Source organism: Panthera leo, chromosome B4 (genome assembly GCF_018350215.1).
Source record: "Panthera leo isolate Ple1 chromosome B4, P.leo_Ple1_pat1.1, whole genome shotgun sequence".
NCBI lineage: Eukaryota > Metazoa > Chordata > Mammalia > Carnivora > Felidae > Panthera > Panthera leo.
The window spans coordinates 4,526,260-4,551,787 of NC_056685.1; the positions used below are offsets into that span (position 1 = coordinate 4,526,260).

Genomic DNA, 25,528 nt, shown 5'->3' on the forward strand with positions numbered 1-25,528 from the left:
AGGAATTGAAAAGAACACATTGCGGGGGAAGGGGAAGAGAAGAACCCTCAGACCAGATCAGTAGCCATATGCCAAATGCTAGAGGATGTGTTGATCTGTTCCAGTCAAGGACCTACATCTTGCCCGACAGCTAAGATTAAAGCTACCACTCGAGTTAAGTTGACGGTAGTCCACTGTTGGCTGTCTCGATCCATCTCGCTGAAGAAGGCCCATAGATTCGTTGAATGCAAATGTAGTGGAAACTATCCCTCCTGCCTGCTGTAATTTTGATGACTACCTCTGCATTTTCCCTTGGTGTGCAGCATTGTTTCTATTTATTATCTTGTCCCAGGGGTAGGGGATAGAATTGTCAGGGGCTCCCACTTGGCCCTTCCCACCATGATGGTTCTGAGAAGATTTTGGAGGTCACCAGCTGCTTTGTCAAAGCTCTGAAAGCAAGTAACGGAAGCCAGCAGATTCTACAATCTTTGCAGTTACCGTTGCCCCCATGTAATAATTCGTGTTCCACCACCGCTTCACCACCCCATCTCTACCAATCAATGGCTGTAGTCCTTCTCGCCATTTCACTAATGAGGGACCCCGTTGCAGAATCTCATTCTGTGTGTCTAATCTCTAGGGCCAGTCTCAGTATTGTGTCCTAGCCAGGGTTACCTCCAGAAATCGGCCTGAGACGTGAGCTCATTGACCGTCTATTTTGAGGTGTGGTCCCAGGAACAGAAGGAGGCAGTTAACGCCAAATGTCTATAATTAAGCTGGTCACCACTGTGGGCAACTGAGGCTTGACTGTGCTAGAACCTTCTGAAGAGCCATGTACGATACACTGCGAAATTGTCTTGTCAAGGGACTGAAGGGGGAGCTTTTACTCACCAGCTCCTGTGCTCCATTAGTCACTGGATTAAGTGGGGTGTTAATTTCTCACACGTAAATGCCACACACCCCAGCATCCAGGAAGCCCACAGTGGGAAGCAGGAGCTGCCTGGCGCAGCTGGTTGCTGTAATAACGAAGTAAAAGTGGGCCGAGGGGACAGGGGCCTGGGCACAGGACATGGTACCATTTGTCTTTAGGTTTTGGCTTTGCTGAGTTTCAGGGGGCAATGAGAAAAATCCCACTCGACATCCTGTTACACAAGCATAAGTGATCTTACATTATACTGGAAGTTGTTTGTTATCCTGTGTACTTGAGATCAAAGTCACCAGTAACAGCACCAATACCTCATTTTATTTGCTGTTTGTATTGTTACTGCAAAAAAGAACCATGGTTTTGGTAATAGCAAACTCCTTAGCCTGAGATTCTGTTTATAGTCTTTCCAATAGGATAAAGAGCTGAATTGGTCTTTTTCTGAACCAAGTTCTTAGTAAAGCTTGGATACAGTTAAACTTTTAATCCAAATGATTTTTTAAAACTCAAATCTACATATAAATATATTGCTAATTTCTTTCATGCTCATCTAGTCCAAATGGAACTGCCTTTTTTGTTATTTTTGGCTGGTTACTAAATATTTTGGAACTCTTGTTTTTTAGAAGTTCCATTTCATATTTGAATCAATCCTTCCTTTTTTAGTAAGATTTAAGCTTCTATTTTTAACTGAGCTATTTTTAGTGAGATACTAGTAAGTAGCTATTTGTAATGTTGAATTCTAGAGTTTTAGAGTGGAACATAGTTTTTTCTGTTTGTTTCATTTTTTTAATGTTTATTTTTGAGAGAAAGCGAGTGCGCGCATGAGTGAGCAGGAGTGGGGCAGGGCAGAGAGCGAGGGAGACACAGAATCTGAAGCCGGCTCCAGGCTCTGAGCTGTCAGCACAGAGCCCGATGCGGGGCTCGAACACACAGACCGCGAGATCAGTACCTGAGCCAACGTTGGATGCTTAACTGACTGAGCCACCACGGTGCCCCTAAAGTGAAACATAATTTTCTTATATTTAGAAAAAGCCCTTACAATATTTCTTGTGAACTATGGAAACTTTTCATACACTTAAATGACTTTTAAACACGTTTAATTTAGTAACATAAAACATGAGAGCTACACACAAGGGCTGAAGAATCAAATTGTACTGTTACCGTATTTATTTACAGATAAAATTGTTTATGTAGTCATCTATAGAAGGTCTTTACAAACATAATTAAAAAGCTGAAAAAAAAAGTGGGTTGGCAATTGCATTTCACGATATCCCATGCAGAGGGCAGCAGAGAGCTTGGCTATTGTTTTCTCTTTCCCATAATATGGCTTTCCTGGCCTAATTTCCAATTGCTGGTTATTATTCCAGACAAAAGTAAGTGAAAACAAATAATATCTAGACCCAAAAAAAGTAATGATTATTCTTCAGCTGTAATTAATCTAAATTCCAGAATTCTGATTTCACATGAAAAGGAGGAAAAAAGGTAAGTAGCCTTTTTCTATACAAGGGAAGCAATGTTATCTTTCTCTTTACCTTCTTCATATTTTAGGAAAGAAAGCATTGAAGGCTGCCTACAGGCAGGAGAACAGAGCTTATAATTATAACTGGTCTGTAGAAACCTGTATTCTCATTAAAAACTGGTATCTGTTACAAAGCTGCATTATTATTTCTAGAAAACTCAGTTTTTAAGTTTATAAATTCTAGATTTTCCACACAAAGAAAAGACACTTAACCAATCTGTGCTTCAGTTATGTGATATGTAGTATTTATAAATCATACTTTGGGGCGCCTGGGTGGCTCAGTCGGTTAAGCATTCGACTTCAGCTCAGGTCATGATCTCACAGTCCATGAGTTCGAGCCCCGCATCAGGCTCTGTACTGACAGCTCGGAGTCTGGAGCCTGCTTCAGATTCTGTGTCTCCCTCTCTCTGACCCTCCCCCATGCATGCTCTGTCTCTCTCTGTCTCAAAAATAAACAAACATTTAAAAAAAAATTTTTTTTAATCCTACTTTAATAAGATCCTAATAACATTATGAAACAGTTGAAATAGGATCTCTTCTAAAACTTAAGCAACTGGAACTATTTTGCTGTCTTTTTACTTGCCTGCCTTGTTATAAAAAGGCTCTAAGGCAAATAATGTCTCAATTGTTTTATGATTTCCTTCTCTGTAAAATGTTGACATTTATATCACAAACATCGCCTGGGACTAGTTGCCCAGCTCCCAGAGGACGACCGGTTCCGGCCTCACATGCAGCGTGTACCACACGTGTGCTCGTGGCAGGACATTTCCAGTCTCACCTGGGAAGTGGGTGGCAGGAGCTGCGAGACCAGTTTGAAGCCTGTCCAGCCACTGATTAACTCTGCAACTTTGGGCAGGTTTCGAGACTGTCAGAGTCACGGCTTCCTCCATCTGTAAAATGGTGCTCATAACACATACTTCATAAAGCTGGCGAGGTGAGATTGTGCAGGAAACTCCTGGCACGGAGTAAGGACACAAGTTTCCCTTCTCTTTTTTCACTGCCATTCTGCAGTTTCCTCCTAAGAAAACTGAGGAGGATGGGTCAATGATCTCAAAGGACCTTTTCAGCCCTCTGATTTCGGGGAGCATTGTTAGAGTCCTGAGTCTCTCTGGCTCATCACTCGGCACGTGTCGAACATCTCGTGTTCATTGTTGCTTTTTTAGATGCTATCTACAGTTGTCTAAGTTATATTTAGATCACAACCCTGAACATTCGAAACGAAACAAAGATTTTAGAGTTGGTGAGCTGGGATTTTTGTGCTGTGACTGTCACCGTTAACCCTCATTTGGCTCCTGTAGGCTTTCTATTTTTACATTTATGAGACTTCTCCCTTTACATCTTGGGTCCTCAGCTGCAGGAGAGAAATGAGAGGAATCTCTTCTCATCATCTTGGCCTTACCTCTGTCAGAACTAGACAGAAAAACAGTGGAGAAAGATGTCAGGGAAGAGACCATGAGATCACCCTCGCAGCTTCTTTCCTGTCAGCTGTGTGCAAGCCCCGTATCCCTTTATGAGGCTCAGTGACCATCAAGTTTTTGGCCTCGCTTGCATCATTTTTGGGCCAACGTAGCCAACGCAACCAGACTGCTGGGTTCTAGCCTGGCCCCTCTCTAGCTCTGAGAGCTCGAGCAGGTGCGTGTTGCCCATGATCGCTCGGTGTTCCACTTTCATGCTGCATGGTGCTGTCTGCACAGCCGCTCCCGAGGCCAGCTACGTCACCCACACGCGTGATCGGGGGTCAGGTAACGAAGGGTAGGCGGCGAAATATTCGCAGTCACCATTACTTTTTTAAAAAGGCTCAGAGCCAAAAGATGAATTATCATCGAACACAAATTACATTGGTGTTTGCAGAGAGAAGAGCAGCACTGATGCCTCCTGCAGCCCTTCGTGGGTTGTTTTCTGCAGATTGTCATCATACATGGTCTGTGCCCACTATTTCTTCTGCCTCTTCAGCCTCTGTAATTGATCTCCTGTCCTCAGCCCGCTGAACCAGCACACTCGAGGTCCTCATTAAACATGTCAGTACCAAATCCATGAGTCTTTTCTTACCCTTTTAACCTTTTTGCTCAATGAACACCTTTTCGTCTGCTGGCATCTTGTTATGTTTCTTTTCTGCTGACTTTTCCTTTTGCAAAAGTCTTCTTCCCTTGGCATTTCTCCAAAGTTGGATCCTTGGGCCCTTGTTCTTTTTGTCCAGATGCTTTCTCCCAAGCATCTCATTCACCCATAGCTTCCACTCTGATCCCTGTGTATGTGACTCCCCAGTCTAAGTCTGCCCTCTGGCCTCTTCCAAGTCGTTGTCCAGCAGTTCCAAGTCCTAGCTCAGTTTTTTCATTTCTTGCCCCACCTCAGACTCAGATCTAAAATGAAACTCTGAATTCTCTTTCAGAGCTCATTCTTCCTCATTTCTTTATATGCATTAACTGTTACCCCTCCTAACTTTAAAACTGTAGGCACCTCTGACTTGTGCGACATACCCTTTTCCTTTCCCACTGTCCCTGCCTTAGCGCCAAGTTCTTGATACTGGATTGTGCTTTTTGCATTATGTGTCCAGTCATCTTTCAAAGCCTCTGAAACGCCAGCTTACAATTTAACTTTCAGTATCTGTCACCTACTCAGTAAAATCCTCTGCTCATCCCTGTTTACCCACAGCCCGTGACCACAGTCTGGGTGCTCACTCCTTCATGCTCTTTTGGGAAAGCCTTGCACTTTTCCCTTACCTGGACCTGTGAAGAACATAACATGGCCTTCCAGGTACCACTCACATAACATCTTACAGCCTCTCCTGTAGCATCTTTCCCAGCGCCCCCCCCCCCCCCCCCGGGAAAACTGCCAGAAGTGGTTCTCCTGAACTCCTGTGGCACTTACCAGCTAACTGTACCACTTCGGAATTTTCGCAAGCTTTTATTACTTATCTCTTTGTGTAGGCTAGTTTTACATAATGGTCTGCTAGTACTTTAGAGCAGATGCGAAACCTACTTTTTGTATCCCCCACATAATCTAAAATAGTGCCTTCCACATAGATTTCTCAGACTTCTCTCATCCTAATAAATCCTAAGAATAGAATTTTTTTTTTTTTTTGCAACTCACTGGCATCATCTTCATAGTAGCATCTAGTTAAGATAAAATCCTACCTTTCAAGATAGAATATAGTGCTTTCTGTTGAGGAAGAAAATCTTCTTAGCACACCTACTAAACCATCATAAGCAGTGCTTTTCCCCAGAGGAAAGGATTTCGACTACAAAGTTGGAGACTGTCACTGGCACGTGACTTAGGGCAAGTTAATTCACCTCTGTGAACCTCCTTGCTCTGTAAGGTGCAAGACATTTTAAGTAGCTCTCGTGAGTTTTTTAAATTTCTTTAAATGTTTATTTCTGAGAAAGAGAAAGACAGAGTGTGAGCAGGGGAGGGGCAGAGAGAGAGGGAGACACAGAATCTGAAGCAGGATCCAGGCTCTGAGGTGCCAGCACAGAGCCCAACGCGGGGCTCGAACTCATGAACCAGGAGAACATGACCTGAGCCGAAGTCTGATGCTTAACCCCTGAGCCACCCAGGTTCCCCAGTCTTGTGATTCTTTTAGGACTATATCAAGATCAGCTAATTCAGAATAGAGAAGGACCCTGCTATTAGAACGAAATCACCTTTTTTTTGTATTTATGTTAGAAAACATGTTACACAGATACAAAGTTTTTAAAACATAACAGAAAAAAAAATATCTGCCCCCAAGTCTGAGAAATGCTGAACTTTAACATCTTAGGGGGCCCAGTTCTTTACCCATCGCCCTGTGGAAGAGTTACGTTAGGAACGGAATGAACTGAAGTGTGCTCACTGCCAGTCTTAACAAAAAATGGTGGCAACTGGTGGAAAAGCTTAATCTCACAGTTGTGAATATGCTTGCACTAAAAGGACCCTGAATAGTCAGGCTTTTCTTTGGTATATGCACTTAACTCTGAATTACAGTTTTCTTACTTGAAGTCGTCAAGTTGTCCATACTGAATTCCTTTCTAGGAAATCGGGTTTACAGGAAAAGTATCCCTGTCTGTGGCTAAGTCCTAGAGTAGGTAACGTAGATCAGCAATTAGTTGCCCTTCCGGAATGCTTTTTAAATCAGGAAAAGCCTTCCATTAACCCAGTTTCCTTGAACCTTCCCGTCTTACTGGAGAAATTCCCAACCTCTTAGAAAGCTCTCTCCCGCGCAGAGAAAAGGGAGAAGCCTAGGTGCGCCCGGCAGTCAGTTAACTGGGGTCACGTGGCCGTAGGTACCCGCCCAGCGGAGCCGGTCCGCGGTGGGCCCCGCCCCCGGAGCCTGGAGGTCCGGGCGCCTGCTCGGTGCCGCTGGCAGAAGCGGTCGTCTCCGCCGCCGGGACGGGCCTGGGCAGATGGCCGCCTGGGGGTGCCGAGCACTCGGAGGACCAGCCCGTGTGCCGGAGTAGGGCTTCGCCGCAGGGCTCGCTCGCATGTGGATTAACTCCAGAGGTTTTAAGGGATACTTGGGAAAGCATGGTGGCTCATGATGAGATTGGAGGTCTCCTGCCCATTAAAAGGACTATCCGAGTCCTGGATGTTAATAATCAGTCCTTCAGAGAACAAGAGGTAAGACCGAAAGAAAACTTAAGCCAGAGGAATGTTTTCTGATTCCACGGAACTTTTAAGATTTTTAACGATAGGATTTTAAACTTAACTTTTGATCTGAGTGTTGAAATACGTGATTTTTATGCAAGTGGGAAATGCGTCTGGCTCTATGGCTTAAGTTTAGAAACTACTGTGCGGATAGGTTTAGATGCAGCACAGCTTGAGTGTGCACAAATTTCTACAGAAAGAAAAAGATTGTGAGTGTGCACGCTGCTAAATTTGGTTAAACTGGTCGCTTTTCTGATGCTTAACACATTGTTCTTTTTAACTTGCAGTTAGATTACCTAGTCTGAGGAACTGCTTTATAGGGTAAAAGGAAAAGAAGAATCCCTTCCTTGCAAGTTCACACTCGTGAACAAATTGCAACCAAAATGCTATCAGACCTAGTGCTTATTTTTTTCTTTCCACATCTAATAAATTTGTTGTGTGCAGTTTTTTTTTTTGTTTTTTTTTTTTTTTGTTTTTTTTTAGAAAGAAAAATACGTTAGAACATTTAGACCATTGAATCATTACTTAGGTACTTCTCCCCTCTTAGCTTTAATCGCCTAAAGTCACTGCGGTTTTTAAAAGTCTTTATGAACATTTATCAAAATAAATCATGATTTTCGTGCCATTTTATTTAATTGTGACAACTGATTTAATCTTATATGGATATTCTATTTATACTGGTTACTACAATATATATACTGTATGGTATATATACTGTCTTCTCACTTACGCGATAGAAATAGTGTTCCTGGGGGCGCCTGAGTGGCTCAGTCGGTTGGCGGTCGTACTCTTGATCTCAGCTCAGGGCTTGCTCTCAGGGTGAGGAGTTCAAGGCTAGCTTTGGACTCCACACTGGGTGTGGAGCCTACTTTAAAAAAAAAAAAGAAAGAAAGAAAAGAAATACTGTTCCTGTACTCAATTAACTATATACTACTTCTTTTTTTTTTTTTTTTTTTTAATGAGCAGCAGGCAAAAGTTTATTCTAGCCTAAGATAAGATCACAAAGTAAGAATAGTATGAAAGCTCTCTTTACAGAGAGGGGGCATTCCAAAGCAATGCCCCAGTTGACTATATACTTCTTGTCTCAATTGTGGTGATAGTTTGTGGCTGTGTACTTATATCAGAACTTACCAAATTATACATTTTAAATATGTGCAGTTTATTGTATACCTCAGTAAAGCTGTGTCTCATGCATACACCTTGTGGTAGTTAAAATAGCTGCCCACTTCAGGAATTGTGCCTTTGTTTGGTGTACTTTCAGCTTTGGTGTTTGTTATGGTTTTGGTTTTCGCTTTTATGTTTCGGTTTTCTTAAAATGTGTAAGCATTTCCTTTGAGTAGAGCAAGTCCTACAGGGTCATCAGTGTAAATACTGAAACTGATTGTATTTCGGACCATCAAGAACTAGCCTTTTTTGTTGGTATCAGACACTGGCCATGTTACTGGCACACCTTTATTCCAAAGACGAAAAACAACAGGAGTGTTGTCAGGTTTTTAGTACTGGCAATACCAGCCTTAAATAAATGATTAAATTTGACTAAGAAAAATTTCTGTTACTAAGTAGAAAGGGAAGAAATCCTATGTGATCATAACTCTTTTATCTTTTTATAAATAATTTTTTCTTTTCAGTTTTCTTATTTTAAAGCTCTTGCCAAATAGAGGAAAAGGTTATTCATCCAATAAACCAAACAAATAAACCCAGATTTAATACTTTTTTTTTCTTTTTAACTATGGTTTTGTTTTTTTGTTTTTTTTTAAGTAAGTGCGCCCAGTGTGGGGCTGGAACTCACAACCCCAAGATCAAGAGTCACACGCTCTACCGACTGAGCCAGCCAGGCGCCCCATACTGTATTTTTTTTTTTTAAGTGCCTTGATTTGGTTGACGGTGGAAGAGACCTTTCTATCCTATCCTCTTTTGTGACATCATTAGTAGAAAACAAACCTTTCTACAAAAAAAAAAAAAAAAAGACTGAGTTCACAACAGAATTTTTCTATCTTTTTGCTTTTATATGCAAGATACATCTCAGTAAGAGACTTCAAATCCATCTTAACAATTTTCTGTTTACAACTGGGTTATTAAAATAAATTGATTAAAAACTCAGTGTAAGAGTAGATATCCTAAAATAAAAGAATGCATGCAATTGCCTGGCTAAACTAGATAGTCTGGTTAAAACCTAACCTAAATAAACAACATAAATTTATGTTCGAGGGTTTTGGGGTATTTTTCCATTTCAGTGAACTTTGGCCCTGGTGAGAGGTTGGCTCCAGTAGAAAGCTCTTGAGTGTATAAAACTTGTTGGTATTCCTTGTTTATTCGCATAGATTTTTCAGATTGTCTTTTGAGGAGGGTGCATAGTTTCCCCATCTGCACTCATTCTTTAAGCTTTTTGTATTCACCGTAACACTGTTAACAGCACTCCAGAACAAAAATAACAGCAGTAACGAAACCATTATGTAAGCCTTATTTTGAGTGATGGTAAGAAAGGTAAGACCCCTACCCTCTCTTCCTTCATCACCTCCGAACACTGGGCCTGCTTTCTGTGTGTGCAGAGCGGCGCACGTGGGTATAATACCAGTTCTCGAAAAACTTGGTCTTTGAAATAGTTTTGTGACAGTGCACATGTTTAGGTTCTTAATAACCAAACCAAGATCATTAAAATGGTTCATCTGGACCTCTAAGGAAAAACTCCTTTTGGTTATAGCTTACATAGGCCAAATCCTATGTTTCTAAAAGGGAGGTTTTTGTCCAAGCCTTCAGGGTGACCCTATAACATAACAGAGGAAGGTCTAATCCATATCACTTTTCCACAAAAGTTTTCTGTATATTTTTCTCAAATACTGTATGTGTATCCTAGAACCAGAAGTGAGACATATTCAGTGTTACAACTTTACGTTTCAGCTACACTTTATAAGTTACTAAAATTTTTCATACTCTTGAAATATGTACGTTAAAAGTTTGTGTTGTGTCTCCTAAATATTTATCATCTATGTCCTTTTAGTAAGGCAGTAAGGCCTTTACTTTTGGATCCCCAGAAACATGTGTGAAAAGTACAGAGGTGTCCTCCCCTCCCCGCCCCCCACACCCCAACCCATATTTCCTGATTTAGTGCCGTACTTACAGGGACGTTTGAAGAGTCTCCTACTGGAGTGACTGAGCTAGCCTGCACTCTTACCAAGACATTTTAGATGAGGTAAACTCAGGAGACTGCCATATCCTCTGAAGATGTCACATCGATGGCCTTCTGAAGGGCTGCAGAACATATTTAACCAGCACATACTGCTGCGCATTAGTAACTTGCCACCCTAAATAGACCACGTAAACAAAATCTATATCAATTTCAGAAAGATGCTTTAGATATATTTACATTTAATTATCTGAATCTAAATTCTGTAGTTTAAACCTTAAATTCCACATAATTTTGAGTTCCTAGGAAATTAACAGTTGAACATAACTGATCCTATAAAGAAAAGGATTTTTTATCATTACCTTGATGTTGTGTAATAAAATAGATACCAAAAATCTTTTCCTCCCATCCGAACTAACTCTTCTTTTCAAATTCATCGGGAAGAGCACCTTCCAAAGCCGCTTTAAATTGAAATTAAATATTTTGTGACTTAGCAGAAAGTCAACTTTGTTCTGCTTTAAACGGGGAAGAGGAATTAACCTCTCTTTCCAAGAAGGAACAGAACTTTCTGACAGCTGCTTTGTTTCTAGTTACCATTGGCCTGTCTTACTTTGTGAGGAGGTAATTATATCTCTGTTCAAACAGAAGACTCTTTGTGCCGTCTACACTAAATGGAAAGGAATGCCTCGTGCAGGACCTTCTGTCGTGCATGTGTCACTTGAGTCTTGCACAGATGTGCGTTGGAAAGGCGTTGGCACATGTCCTTGGCCTCACAGTGCGTCTGTCATTTTCCTACATATCTTGAAGGTTTCTTTTTTAGTGCATTTAACATTTGCACGTGAGTGGTTTTGTATTCAAAGTTTTACTTTAGGATTCATTCTTTTGGTGGGGGAGGGTCGGTTTACAACACTACCTCTTACGTCCTTCAAAGACCTGCTCTGATTCTCTCCACAGCCTCCTCACTCCGTAAGTCACGCTCCCTTCTGGTACGTGTGTACCTGTGCGTGTGTACCTGCGGGTGTATACCTGCGGGAGCTGGCTCAGGTCTCCTTGCCTCACTGAATATTCAAATCATTGAAGCTTCTTTCTGGAGGATTTTGACTCTTTCTGCCATTTTGTTCTTCATTTATACTAAGGGAATTATTTTTACTCCATTTTCTGACCCCTTACTTGAGTCATATCAATGAATTTTTAGAAAGAATTTTCATCTGCCCTTTTTAAATGCTAATTTTTAAGTGTTGTCTTTATCTTTAATTTTAATTTTATTTTCAAGTTCATATTTAATCGTATGTCCTTCTGAACTGTCAGCAGAGTTATTTTGTCAAGTGTGCCACAATTGTCAAAAGCACCAAATACAAACAAATAATTACACCCCTCGGACATGAAAAAGCTAGAGCTGTGGTATGATCTGATGTCCTTTATTTCAGTACCTGTATGAGTCACCTGATGGTATGCCTCCATTTTCCTAGAAGTAAAGTGAGAGTAATACAAGCTGTAAAAAAGCCTTGAGATCCTTGAATATCAAGTGATGTTTGCTAACCTATTACAAACAATACATGTAAAACAATAAGTATTTCTTCTAAAATTGTATATATTTTTCCTTTAAGTGAATAAATTGTTTGAGAGAGAACCTTATTATTCCAAAATCCCAGTGTTTGTGTACTAAGTGGAAATATTTCTCAGAATGTTAGTAATAGCAGAAATTTCATGTGTTCCAGGCCTCGTTCAAGCCATTTAAACATATCTTATTTACTCTTCATAACAACTCTGGGAGAGAAGGTCTAACATGAGCCCCATTTTACAGATAAGAGAACTGAGGCCCAGGATATTCCCTAGCAAGTGCCAGAGCAGGCTTTGGACCCAGTCCATCTGATTCCAGAGCCCGAGTGCCCTCCTAACCACTGTCCTGCCTCTGCTTGAATACAGGGACACTCTGCCTTCAGAGTTGACCCTTCCCAGGGCAGAGATGTTTATTTAGAAGCTGATCCCTAACTGAAGTATTTAAGAATGAAATGATACAGTGTCTGGGATTTGCTTTAAAATAGGTGAAGCAAACTCTTACATCGAAAACTGTCAAAGCTGAGTGATAAGCACGTGGGACCATTATGCTGCTTTTCACTTTTGTGTATATTTGAAATTTTTCATAATAATCAGGTACTTTTTAAAAGTGACTGTAAATTAATTAAACTAAAAAGTTCTATGGGATTCTGGAATCTAATTCATTTTAGTTTTTCTTTTGTTAATGATAATATTCTGTTCTCAAAGTGATACTCACCTGGCCTTTCTCATGCCCTTTATTTTTTTTCATAATTTACTGTTACTCATTAGTGTTCTTAGCATTTTAACAATAGAGGACAACATTCAGGACACGCCTGGGTGGCTCAGCCAGTTGAGCGTCCAACTCTTGATTTCGGCTCAGGTCATGATCCCAGAGTCATGGGATTGAGCCCCATGCAGACTCCACGTGGAGTATGGAGTCTGCTTGAGATTCTGTCTTCCTCTGCCCTTCTCTTATGCACACTCACACACACACATGCTCTCTCGCGCTCTCTAAAATAAAATAATAAACTTTGAAAAGACTACATTCATTTCCAGAGTTCCATATTGCTGCGTTTTATAATGTACAAATACTGGTTTTTTGAGAGTGTTCGACTTTGTCCAAACTTGTTGGAAACCATTATACCTGAACACACATTTAGCGTAACCTGTTTTTGTTTTTACAGGAGCCAAGCAATAAAAGAGTTCGACCTCTCGCCCGGGTCACATCCTTGGCAAACTTGATCTCTCCTGTAAGAAATGGAGCAGTCCGACGATTTGGTCAAACAATTCAGGTAAGCAGGGGTGGGGCTAGAAGGTGAGTAACGTAGGAAGGGGGCTTTTCAGAGAAGCCTAAATTTGTGTTTTCCTTTGAGTTGTACAGTTTTACACTATTATATTTAAACATACATTTTTTTAACATGCTGATAAGGAATATTTTTACCAGAACAGTATTTACATAACCTCATTATATTAAGTTACAGCTTATATCACAGCAGAGTCTTAAATAGTTTTTATCCCCAAAAGGTAATTCTGACAGATAATATTTTAGAATGATAGATTGAAGCTTGGACAGATAATTGTTTTATGCATTGAGAAATCTCAGAACTTTGTTTTTAATTTGTCTTTCTAATTTTTTTTTTTTTAAGAAAAGAAGAGAATAATTACTGTCTCCTTTAAATCTTCTCTTTTGTTCACCTCTTTTTTGTTTGTTTGTTTACTTTTAAGTCATTTACCCTTCGTGGTGACAGCAGATCCCCGGCTTCTGCCCAGAAGTCCTCGAGCAGATCAACAGCCCCCACACCTTCCAAAAGGAGAAGCAGTGTGCTGTGGTCCGAGATGCTGGACGTCAGCATGAAGGAGTCTTTAACTACCAAAGAAATCAAACGTCAGGAGGTGAGCTAGCATTCAACTAAGAAATCGTCTCATACTAAAAAATCGTCTTTTTTTTAAACGTAGGTTTTCGGAAGAATAGCAAACTAATGCCTAAGGCAAACTCAGCTTGCATTTTTATATTTGAGTGCTAATTCGTAACACATGCTGAGCAGGAACACTGTAATAGGTGGTGGTCATCAAAGTTAACTCTGATGGGGTCAAGTTCTAAAGCGTGTGGCAACCACTTAATGGAGATTCCATTCTGAATTCTGGTTTTCAGATTGAGTCCCTTTAAAGAGCGCTATTCATAACATCAGTTAAATAATTCATGATAAGTATCAATTGTATATAATTTTCCTTTCTCGAAGGAATGACCTACAGTGTTTGCTGGATTTTTTTTTTTTTTTTTTTTTAGGCAATATATGAAATGTCCCGAGGTGAACAGGATTTAATTGAGGATCTCAAGCTTGCAAGAAAGGTCAGTAAATAACTTTTTATCATGTGCTCTAGTTTTAAAAAACTTTATTTAACAAATTATAAAGGATAAAACCTTCTTCTATAGTTTCACATCTCTTCAAATATGAATATCAGTAGAGCCTGTTTGAGTATTAACATATACTTTAGTTTCTTTGATGTGTAATAAATGAAATCCACGCTAGCTTTTATGTAGTCAGTCATGCTTGTGTTCAAGAAGGTCTCTCATCATGTTTTATTTGCTTGATCGCTTTGCATGACCCACTTTTCCCCCTCTGATAGGCCTACCATGACCCCATGTTAAAGCTGTCTATTATGTCAGAGGAGGAACTCACCCAGATATTTGGTGATTTGGACGCTTACATACCTCTCCATGAAGGTAAGATAGGCCACTGAATTCTCACTGGTATCTGAACAGCATTAGCAGAAGTTGTTTTGAATCTGAACTTCTAACTTAGCGTGGAGTTATTTTTTTAAATGAGCGTATTATTGGTATCTCTGCCTTTTTCCACTTCAGATCTGTTGGCAAGAATAGCAGAAGCAACGAAACCTGGTGGAACAGTGGAGCAGATCGGCCACGTTCTTGTGAACTGGGTATGAAGTGAGCTGCTGACACCAGATAGTTTTTACATATATGCCATACTCCTCATCTGTGGCGAATACCAGGTCCATTGGGTCCACTGACTGAATTCAGAAGACAGATAAACAAGGCATTAAAACTGAACAAAATTAGATAGCTGTAGGAAGTTGACAGTCTTGGCTTAAAAAGAGACTTCGTGACTGATACGGGTTTATTTGTTTTAAAAATATGATCCTCTTTGGGCACAGTTCCCACATTACGTGTTTTACTGTTTCAGTTAACGTTTGAGTGCCTGCCAGATGACAGGTGCTATTGTAGGAGGGACCATGGGGGGTTCCGTGAGGAGAGACATCTCTACACTGACACTCTAGTGAGAGGATAGTCGGGAGCACGAGCAGTCCCAAGGTTGGTGGTGACGGTGGTAGAGGGACCCGCGGTGCCCTGGGAAAATGGAAGACTAGCATCCAGCCGAGGCTGGGGGAAGGCAGAGATCGTCGGTCTCCGGTTGGATTTAGCCAAACTGTAGGGAAATTAGGAAAGGATACTCTGATGTTGGCCCGGGATCCCATCCCACCCGTTACATCTGCAGGGAGGGCCTCACCGCTTATTAAAACTTTCAAGAATTAGCTATAAGACTTGTGCTTGTTTTCACAGGCTTACTGATGGCCTAAATCACAACAGGAACTTACCGTACTGTGTTTTCGCTTCCTCTCCTTCAGTTGCCGGGCCTGAATGCCTACAAAGGTTACTGTAGTAACCAGCTGGCGGCCAAAGTTCTTCTTGACCAGAAGAAACAGGACCCGAGAGTCCAAGACTTCCTCCAGCGGTGTCTTGAGTCTCCCTTCAGTCGAAAACTAGATCTTTGGAGCTTCCTAGATATTCCTCGAAGCCGCCTGGTCAAATACCCTCTGCTATTAAAAGAAATTCTTAGACACACTCCAAAAGACCACCCTGATGCTCAGCTTCTGGAGGAAGCTGTAAGTCCAGTAGAAGATTCTTAACACTTTTCAAGTTTATACGTCAACTTGCCTTGGAAAGGTATATGCAGTGGTGCTGTCAGACGTCACGCGTATTGCCACACGGTGAAACGTTCTGCTCTTCTGGGCACCCAGGACGTTAGTACGCTAAGCAATAGAGAGACGTGTAATGCATTTTATAGTTATGTTTCAGGTAAAAGACTGGATTCTCATATCTGAGCCCTCCCACTAGCTAGCTGTGTGACCTTGGGCGGGTCACGCAGTTTGGCTGAGGCTGTTTCGTCTGTAAAATGCAGGGACTAACTGAATGATCGGATTTCTAGAGGCCATTCGAGCTTTATCCTGTTGTTTTAATATGTTTTAGGCCTGTAAGGAAACAGTTAAGTTAATGTGCTGAAAATGCTTCCTTGATTTCCTGATAATTTTTAGATACTGATAATACAAGGAGTTCTGTCTGATATCAACTTGAAGAAAGGCGAATCGGAATGCCAGTATTACATTGACAAACTGGAGTATCTGGACGAAAAGCAGAAGGACCCTAGAATCGAAGCAAGCAAAGTGCTGCTGTGCCACGGGGAACTGAAGAATAAAAGTGGACATGTGAGTGTGTTTGCACACTAACACGAAGTGAGCGATTACCTTTATCTTCCTGCCGTATTTCATTTCTTCCGTGTAAATTACGAAGCAGGTTTGTACAATTCATCACACAACGAAAGGTTACTGGTGTTCATTTTACGTTACCAGCTGTGGTAAAGCAGACTTTGGTTTCTGTTGTGACGGACTGACTTCAAATAAATGCCCTGGTGGAGAATGGTTAATAGTTGATTCTTTAGTTCTGAAGCATAAATCAACTTGTTTGCCTAGGGGTTCCTTTGGGAATGAATTACCAGTTTCCTAATAAAAGCGCATGTCCTTCAGAAAAATTTTTGAAGACGTCACAATGATGGAAGGAGCTGTTAGCACTACTGAACAACTTCCTACGGCGGAGGGAATGAAAGCAAACTTATTTTTTAAATATTGATTATAAAAGCGCCCGCTAGAACCAAGGATAAGCCTGGTGTGGTGTTTTTGTTCCGCTACGTGCTTTTCGGAAAGAAGCCCTTTTTAAAAGTGTTCAGTTTATATTCTGATTCCGGGTAGTCAGCCCGCGGTGTATTATACCGGCTTCAGGTGCACAGTGCAGTGATTCCACAACTTCCTGCATCAGCCGGGGCTCATCACGGGTGCCCTCCCGAATTCCCATCCGCCCCACCCCGGGAAGCCCAGTTCGTGAGCTGAGGTTCTTTTCAGAAAAAGTCGAGGCCCGACCTGTCTGATTTCTGTCGTGAGGCCTGACTGTTCTATAAAGGCTTACGGTTGTGCGGGACGAGGTAGAACCGCCGGCACTTTCACCGGCTTGCGTTTTCCATCCTCTTTGTGAGGAAACCGTGGCGCGCGGTACTGGTGTCGCCGTCACGTTCCTGCCGGCGGGTCTCCTCCGCGGTGCGTGGCGTTTCCTCGGCTGCGGCTTAATCCGATGTGACCCGCCGATACAGATGGGTTCTACCGCGTGAGGTTCGAGCAGCGCTCCGCGTGGGACGTGCGGGGCCTAGCGGGCGCTGCTTTAGGAGGTCGTTGGCAGGGCGATGGTAGTCCGTGAATCTGACGAAATTAGTAATGTCGAAGCAAGACATTTTCGTGGTGGGTCTCAGGCACTTCGGGTCGCCGAGTTCCACGCTGAGGAAGTATTCGTTTCTTGTTTCTCCAGAAACTGCACATATTCCTGTTTCAAGACATCTTGGTTTTGACGCGGCCTGTTACGCGAAACGAGCGTCACTCTTACCAGGTCTATCGGCAGCCGATCCCCGTCCAAGAGCTGGTCTTGGAAGACCTGCAGGATGGAGACGTGCGAATGGGAGGGTCCTTTCGAGGGGCTTTCGGCAACTCGGACAAAGGTACGGATGCAGGGTCTAGGCCGCGTAAATACACGTAAGCTCGGAGCCTACGTGGATGGGGTCGTGGTCTCTAAGAATTCTGTGCCTGCGCCGAACGTCTGAAGTGACGCGGCTTCCCTCGTGCCGCGCCTGGTCCGCCCGCCGAGCGCGGCGCCGTGCGGCTCCCGCGCCGGCCGGCACGTCTGAGAAGCCGCGCGCGGGCCTCCCGTGACGTGTCCGCCGGACACACGTGCACGTGACGGAGCCGCTAGCAGCCGTGTGAAAACGTATGAGTTTATTTGCAGTCAGCTTTTTAAAAGTCTTATTGAGTTTCTTATCCTTCCAGCCAAAAATATCTTTCGAGTTCGCTTCCAAGACCCGTGTCCGGGCCAGTCCCACACCCTGCAGGCCAACGACGTGTTCCACAAGCAGCAGTGGTTCAACTGCATCCGCGCCGCCATCGCGCCCTTCCGGCCGGCCGCCGGCGCACCCCAGCCGCCCGCGGAGGGTGAGGACAACACCCCCGCCGCGCTCCGGAGAAGGGCGTCCGTGGCCTCCGGTGTGACCCCGGTGGAAGTCGGCGGAGACGCTCCGGAGCGCGGCTCCCCGGGGCGCGCGGCGGAGGACACGAAGGGAGCGAGAGCTCAGCAGACACGGTCCGGCTTCCGGAAGGCCAGGGACGCAGCCCCGTTCGGTGGCAAACGGAGAGAGACTTTGGTATAAAGGGAGTTCTGTGTATTCACTGGCGGAGAGACTGTTTATTTATAAATGTGTACAGTTTTTTTTCTTGTGATGTGAGCGTGGGAGCGTCGCAGGGCTACTACTTACGACCGGTCCTAACGTTTTCTGTGTTTTCGGTTGGTTTTGGTGGTTGTTCCTTTTTTTTTTTTTTTTTTTTAATGGCAGCTAAAGATATACGCAGATTACTGTTAAACTGTAGCCCCCTCCCCCCTTTTTTTTAAAGATGTTTTCCTCAGATTATTTAGAACATGCAAGCCTGGTATTTTTAATCAAATGAAATATTTATGAAATGGATTGTCTCTTTATTCTGCATTCATGGTGACTTTCTAATACCAACCAATTGTGATATTTACAATATTTGCTAAAACCTAAAGTTTTGCAAATACGGGATTTTACCAGTGTCTCTTTGATAAACTTTACATGCAACTAAAATCTATGTGGAATATGTTTGTAATATTTCAGAACTTACACTGAAACATAAATTCCTTGGAAAACAAACCATAAGACTTACTTAAGTTTTCCATTGTATCAACTGGAATGCTTTATATTTGTTTTTCACTGCACATTCCTCATTTTTCATCCATTTAAACTGCCAAATACTTAATTTTTTTTAATTTGTAAAGTAGTTTTTAGTATTTGCTTTGATTTTTTTTTTACTTCAATGCTTTTGCCTTTTCAGTTGGCATGTCTTTAAAGTATTCTTCCTCTTTGATTAAAAATGTGTGTGTATGTGTGTGTGTGTGTGTGTATATATATATATACATATATATATCTTTTTTTTAAATCAGTGACTTTACCAAGTGAAACCAAGCCATACTGTTTTTGAGCCAATTAAGAAAATTGCAGTTTTTTAAAGTGTAGCATTCAGAGTGGAGACCACACATGAAATGACTCCGTATATACTGAAAGAAAACTGCCATAAGGATTTTGTTAAAAGTTTTAGTGTTGTCTGAAAAGCAAGAGGGAAGGCAACTGACCGGTAAAAAGTTTAAAAAAAAAAAAAAAGGGTCTAAGAGAGTAGTGTTGTCTTAAAGTAAAAATGTCTGGTTGTTCCAGAACATGAAAGGAGATAGTAAAAGCTAAACTCGAGGGTGTGTAGTAAGTTGTAGAAGGCTTGGGGGAAGTGAATTTAATTTGCCTTGGTTTACGGGTTTGAGAAGAAGCAATGAAATGTGTGAACATTTGACCATATTAGATCAGTTCTGGCGGATTTATTCATAAGAGGGAAAACGACTGATGGATCTTTTACTGTAAAATGTTTCTTGTTGAGATGAGGCCATAGTCTTTAAGCCCTGTGTCATGGCAGATTTCTAATGGTGATCAATTCCAGTAAATGTTGACTATTATGTGAACTATATCTGGCCAGTGGAAATGAAAATTGAAAAAGACTGTAAATAGATAATCCAAATGATGTCTCTGTATAAATGAATTATACAATTAAAAAAAAAAAGCACACACACAATAACCTTCAAAGGTTTCTTGGCTGGTGGATGTTGGGGGATATTTGCCAGGAAATGCTGGTGCAGCAAAGAGATAATGGCAAGCCTCAAAAGTTTCTAAAAATCGTATATAACCAAACCTTTGAAATGCACTCGGGAATAAGGGAAAGATTGAATTATAAGGTCAAATTTTGTGCATCTTCTTAAACCATTTAGAATGCAGTGTAATCAGAAATAGCTGTTGGATTGAAGATAGGTGGACATCTGGCCACTTTCAGGATATAATAGTAAAGCTAATAGCAAAGCATCCTGATGCATTTCAGATTTTGTCTTTTTTAAAGAATTTTTTTTTAATGTTTATTTTTGAGAGAGATGGTGTGAGCAGGTGAGGGGCAGAGAGGGAGACACAGCTGATTCAGATTTTAATTTAAGCATCTCAGGTTTCTAACTCAGGAAATGCAAAGACAAAAGTATAGGTTACACCAACAGTCATGATCTAAAAAGTCAGAAAGCAAGATTTCGGATCATTTCTAGAGATGTTCTATAGAATATCATTCTTTCCAGAATCACCTTGATCAGCTTCTGAAGTTATAGAGACAAGTTCAAATGCTGTTAATGGAATGATTTTTTATCAAAAACTGTTATCTCCCTTTGGTTCATTCAAGAGAGAAAATAAGACTCAGAAGCTGTAATGAACACTTCAGAAATTACATCTGTATTTGAGACCATTTGATGATCTAGCCCAGTAGTTCTAAAACCAGTTTGGGCATCAGAATCACCCAGGAGTGGTTTTAAAAAATATATAAAGGTAAGTGGACCTATCCCCTAACTCCTCCCTGTACAAATACCCATTTCGCTGACTCAATATCTTGGGGGGAAAGGGTGGTAAGAGTGAGGGCTGATGACTTATGTTTGTAAACATTCCCTCCTAGTAATTCTGATACAGAGAATGCCTTGGGTCAGCACTTAGTAATCACTGATCTAGCCAAAAGATGTTATGTAAATGATATGTAATCAGTATTGGCATATATCAAACTTTTGGTTTGCCTTAAAATATTCAGGGTCTGTTAAGTAAGTGGTATTTCTTTTCTTTCCTAATTTTCTTCAGTTTGTGTGCTTCTGTACTTTGAGCAAAGTTAGTCTCTGCCTGGGAAAGTCTTTTTAAACTCGGTGCTCAGTCTCAGGATGTATGCACACAAGGTGGTAAGGGAAACTAAGGCCCCTGAATTGACTCTAGCAGTGCGTGGGAAGCCAGCATCATTAAATCACCCTCGAGTCTGTAAGACTGACGTTTCCTCAACCGAGTCAGGTGATGGGTTACTTTCGGGCCAGCGAGATTTCTGTTCAGTGCTTTTCTCTGTGTGCAGATCCAGCACAGTACTTGGTTGTTAAACATATGGAGAACCCTCATATTACTCAATTAATTATACAAACATCAGCAAATGCCTAATTAAGGGTTCCATCTGTCAATCTCGGTAACTGAGATGCAGGAAGACAGTGTAGGCACGTCTTAAGTTTGTCTTCATCATACTCATCAGTTTAAATTCCCACCTGTCCCTAGAGAAGAAACTGGTCTTCGTTGTGTTTCTAAGACCAGGGGGTTCAAAGTAAATGATACCTCAACCTACTTGGGCTTTTCTTAACCAACATTCATGAACACCTACGAAAGAATACTATCCCTTTGTCCACTGAACCTAGTTCCCACGAGACGAGTATCCTATCAAAGAAAATCTCCCTCAATCCAGAGGACTCTAGAACCTTCTAGATCCAAAGGAGTTTTGATTTTTGCCTGCATATTTGAACAACCCCAGAACCAACCACAAGTCTAAGGATGTCTCAGATACAAGTGATTCCTCAGGTCCAGTGGTACGTGATCTTAGGTCATGAGTACTTTGAGACTCTAATAGAAGCCATGGGCCCTCTCCCACCAAGAAAACATGTACATGTGTTTACACACCCACACCAATTAGGGGGGTTCGGGGATATTCTCGAACCCATCTTTTGGCCCCAACTTAAGATTTGCTCAAGTCTGTCCTGACCAGGACTTCTTTAGGGAAACATGCAATGGAGTCTCAATTTAGAAAATATATAAAAGGAAATAAAATATAAAGGAAAATATTTTTTAAAAAATTGCCTCAAGAGAATGAGAAGACTCCACAGACTGGGGGAAAATAGCAGACACATCTGATAAAAGACTATTAACCAAAATTTACCAAAAAGCAAAAAACCTTAAAATTTTACAGTAAGAAAATGAACAAACTCGTTAAGAAATGGACAAAAGACCTAAACAGACACCTTACTAAAGAAGATACACAGGTGCCAAGCACAGGCAAAGACAGCCAACATCGTATGTCACTAGGGAAGTGTGTGTTCAAACAAGAATCCACCCCAACCCGTCAGAGCGGTGAGATGGCGGGCCATTCAACACGCTGGCCATGACATGGAACTCCACTCCTCGCTGGTGGGAGCACAGAACGGGAGCAGGGACTCCACTCCTCGCTGGTGGGAGCACAGAACGGCGCGGCCACTTTGGAAGACAGTTTGGCGGTCTCTTACCAAACTGCATGCTACAAAACCCGCCATGTGGTCCGGCAATCGTGCTCTTTGGTATTTACCCAAAGGGGTTGAAAATTGATGTCCACACACAAAAACTTACACATGGATGCTTACAGCAGCTTTATTCACAATTGCCAAAACTTAGAAACAACCAAGACGCTCTTGGTGATAAACCAATCATGAACGGTGGTGTGTTTAGACAATAAGGTCTTCACCACTAAAAAGAAATGAGCTCTCAAGCCCTGAAAAGACACAGAGGAATCTTAAATGCGTATGACTTAAGTGAAAGAAGCCAATCTGAAAAGGCTCCATACTGTGTGATTCCAACTTTATGACATTCTGGAAAGGGCAGAGCTAAGGAGACGGTAGAGCTCAGGGGTTGCCGGGGGTCGGCGTGGGAGACGGGACGTACAGGTGAAGCCCAGGGTTTTCAGGGTTACAGTGTGTGCGATACTATAACGGTGGATACGTGTCACTGTACGTTTGTCCAAACCCACAGGATGGACGTCACCAAGAGTGACCTCTAATGTAAGCTATGGACTTGGGGTGACGGTTCACAGGCCATCGTCCCGCTCTGGTGGGGGATGTCGATGGTAGGGGAGGCTGAGGGGGAACGGGAGCAGAGGCCGGTGGGAAATCTACACTTTCCACCTGCTTTGTTTGTGCACCTAAAGCTGCACCGAAGAAAGTCTATTCTTGGAAAGAGAAAAGCCATTACCCAGACCCAGGAAAACATGTGCAGTTAGGAAGACACATCTTTTAAGTCCTATCTACAGAGACCAAAATTGGAGTACCACTAGGGGTATCAGACATGGGATGGAAATGCTCAGCCAAGTGAGAAAAGTGACCCGCGTGGATGCGTCTGCGCCACAAGCCGCGCTCTCGAACCATGGCTGCTTAGGGAAACCGCGTCCCGAGGCCGGGGTCTCCGCCTCTGACACCGGCCCCGGCCACTCGGAGCAGCCAGGGCCTAGGGAGTGAGGGTGAGCGAGGCCGGGCCCCCTCCGCTCGCAGGGGGCAGAGGACGAAGGTAGCAGAGTCAGCAGCCACGCCCCAGCTGGCTGGGGAGGGGACCTCCGAACCTCATCTGTCCTTCCCAAGGCGAGCCTGGGATGGGAGCTGGCCTCCTCAGCTGGGGTCCACCAACGCGGGGTAGAGGCTCACCGCCTTGGCACCTCTCTTCCCTCCTCCGCCTCTGCCGGGCAAGGGACGCAGGGCCTGGGTTCCATCTGCACAACCCCACCCAGGGCTGGGCGCTCACCCCAGTAGAGTCGAGGATGAGATCATGGGGAGCCAGGCTGCACTGGGTGATGGGTCCAGGCCCTGCTTCCAGCAGTTCAAGCTCCTGCTGTCAGTTGGCGTGACCTGGGAGGCTGGCGTCAGGCCCCCTCCACGCCTGGAAACTGCTCCAGGGCTGGAAAGGAGTGTAGTCTGACATCACCACCCTCTGCCAACCCTCAAGCGTAGACCTCGTGTGTCTCCTCCCCGGCCCCCAGCACACCCTGCCCGCGCCTGCCTGCCTGCCTGCCTGTGTTCTCTTCTTCTTGGGTGATTTCCAGGTGTGAGCTCAGCCCTCCACTCCCCACCCAACCGTCGGAGGAATGTGGATCCTGTGATCACAGGGCAGGGGGAGAGGGGAGCGCTCCCTGAGGGCCCGTGGAGAGGGAGGAGGGGGAAGATCTGGGGGAGCAAAGCTCAGCGTGGAGCTGGAACCCCTGTTTCCTATCCCATCTTCGATGCTTCTGCACAGACCCTCTCTAGGGACAGGACAGGAGGGAGGGGCTGAGCACAAAGTCTGTGCCCCAAAGGAACCGGTGACCTGAGACGCGGGGCAAACCTCACAAGCCACACGTATAAAATAGCCAGCGTAGCACCCTTCCATTCCATCCAAGGTGTAGTGCATCTTACGGGGTGGCGGATGTAGCTGGAAACTCTGCAGACACGGCCTTTAGACTCTCGGGGTCTGGGCACACCTGTGGTCACGAGTGCTCGTCCCCGCGGGTAACACGCTTTTCCCAAAGGAAATGGCGCACGGGGCGTGCAGATACACACCCCTGCACACCCTATCTGCGAGCAACCACGAAACCACGTTTGCCTACAGGGAAGGCGCATGGAACAATCTTTTCCAGCCATGGAAACTATTTCTGTCTTTCCCTGCTGTTGTAACTCACAGCCAGGTCCTCCAGGCTTGATCTGCCAGAACTTTCCAATGAGCTTCTTTGTTGCGGTAACAGACAAGCACAGCCTTAGCGTCTGTCCGCCCAACAGCCCACGTTCAAGGGATGTGAAGCTTTCCGTTGCTTCTGAGAGGTTCTGAAATCCGAGCACGTGTGAGAAGTGGCACCCTCACCGGGCAGCGTCCAGCATCCCGTGTACCCCCCTCCACCCGAGGCCGCTCAGGTCTGCACGTCTCACACAGCTTCGCCACCTGGAACGCTGTTCCTCTGCCCTCTCTCCCTCCCTCCCTCTGCCTGGCGACCTCCTACTCATCCTGCAAAAGACCTAGCCGGGCCTTACCGCTGCTAGACAGCCTGCTCTGCCCCCCCACCCCCCCGACAGGCCCGCACCCGCCCGCTCAGGGATCTGTGGCTGCTGCCACACAACGCTTTCCACTTTGAGTATCACCTGAGCTACCAATCTCTGAGCTACCAAACACAGAGAATGTGTTTACTGAATGAACCACAGAGGCCAAATTATTTCAGCTCTGTGTTAGCCAGAATCCAGGCACAGGGAGTTAGCTGGTCAGGGTGCACAGGCTCCCAGACCTGGGCGGGCCTTCCAGATGGCCTCTGATGAGTCCTGCCTCCTGGACGCACACCTTCTCAGGTCCCTTCCCACAATGCTTCATGTCTGGTCCGCGTGGCACAGACGGAGATGGACAAGGCACCGTGTGACTTCCCAGCCACTTCTGCTTGTAGGTCTCTGGTCACTCACTCTGGAGGAAGCCAGACACATGCCGTCAGGACACCCAAACAAGCTTGCAGAGAGGCCCCAGAAGGCAGAGCTGAGCCTCCTGCCTATGGCCCACAACAGCTTCCCCAGCTTTTGGGGGTCACTTGGGGGCAGAGCCCCCCAACTCGGAATCAGGCCTCACCCACTGCAACCTCATGAAAGGTGCTGAGCCAGAACCCCCAGCTAGGTTGCTCCCAGAAAAACTGAGATAATTCGTGTTTATTATAGTTTTAAGCCACGAGGTTTTCGTATCATTTGTTACGCAGCGATAGATAGCTCATACAAGTCCTAAAAGCTCAGCTGGGTTGTTGCTAATGCGGGGAG

The 25,528-nt window shown here is 43.7% G+C and overlaps 1 protein-coding gene and 1 long non-coding RNA gene across 7 annotated transcripts in view; one reads left to right on the forward strand and one right to left on the reverse strand.

Annotated features, from left to right (window-relative positions):
- Positions 1–19,265, forward strand: part of NET1 (neuroepithelial cell transforming 1) — a 60,216-nt gene extending 40,951 nt beyond the window's left edge. For 2 of the 3 annotated variants that reach the window (XM_042944755.1, XM_042944754.1), the window contains 9 exons: positions 12,885–12,992; positions 13,426–13,593; positions 13,988–14,050; positions 14,329–14,425; positions 14,564–14,640; positions 15,346–15,603; positions 16,033–16,203; positions 17,351–17,537; positions 17,863–19,265. In XM_042944755.1, the coding sequence (XP_042800689.1) occupies positions 12,885–12,992; positions 13,426–13,593; positions 13,988–14,050; positions 14,329–14,425; positions 14,564–14,640; positions 15,346–15,603; positions 16,033–16,203; positions 17,351–17,537; positions 17,863–18,239 (1,506 nt within the window). In that variant the 3' untranslated portion in view covers positions 18,240–19,265. Of the gene's footprint in view, positions 1–6,538; positions 7,011–12,884; positions 12,993–13,425; positions 13,594–13,987; positions 14,051–14,328; positions 14,426–14,563; positions 14,641–15,345; positions 15,604–16,032; positions 16,204–17,350; positions 17,538–17,862 lie in introns of those variants that run through there. The other variant, XM_042944756.1, reaches the window with a different exon arrangement.
- On the reverse strand, positions 7,744–17,357 carry LOC122223821. Of its 4 annotated transcripts, none has more exons than XR_006204502.1 (7): positions 16,243–17,357; positions 15,316–15,750; positions 14,414–14,730; positions 13,434–13,567; positions 11,592–11,626; positions 10,156–10,339; positions 7,744–7,902 (listed from the first exon to the last, which is right to left on the reverse strand). It is a non-coding gene; the product is annotated as an uncharacterized LOC122223821 (long non-coding RNA). The 4 variants fall into 4 exon arrangements; XR_006204500.1 differs by having other exon boundaries at positions 7,744–7,905; XR_006204503.1 differs by having other exon boundaries at positions 7,744–7,905; positions 14,414–15,146.
- Positions 19,266–25,528: the final 6,263 nt, after the last annotated feature.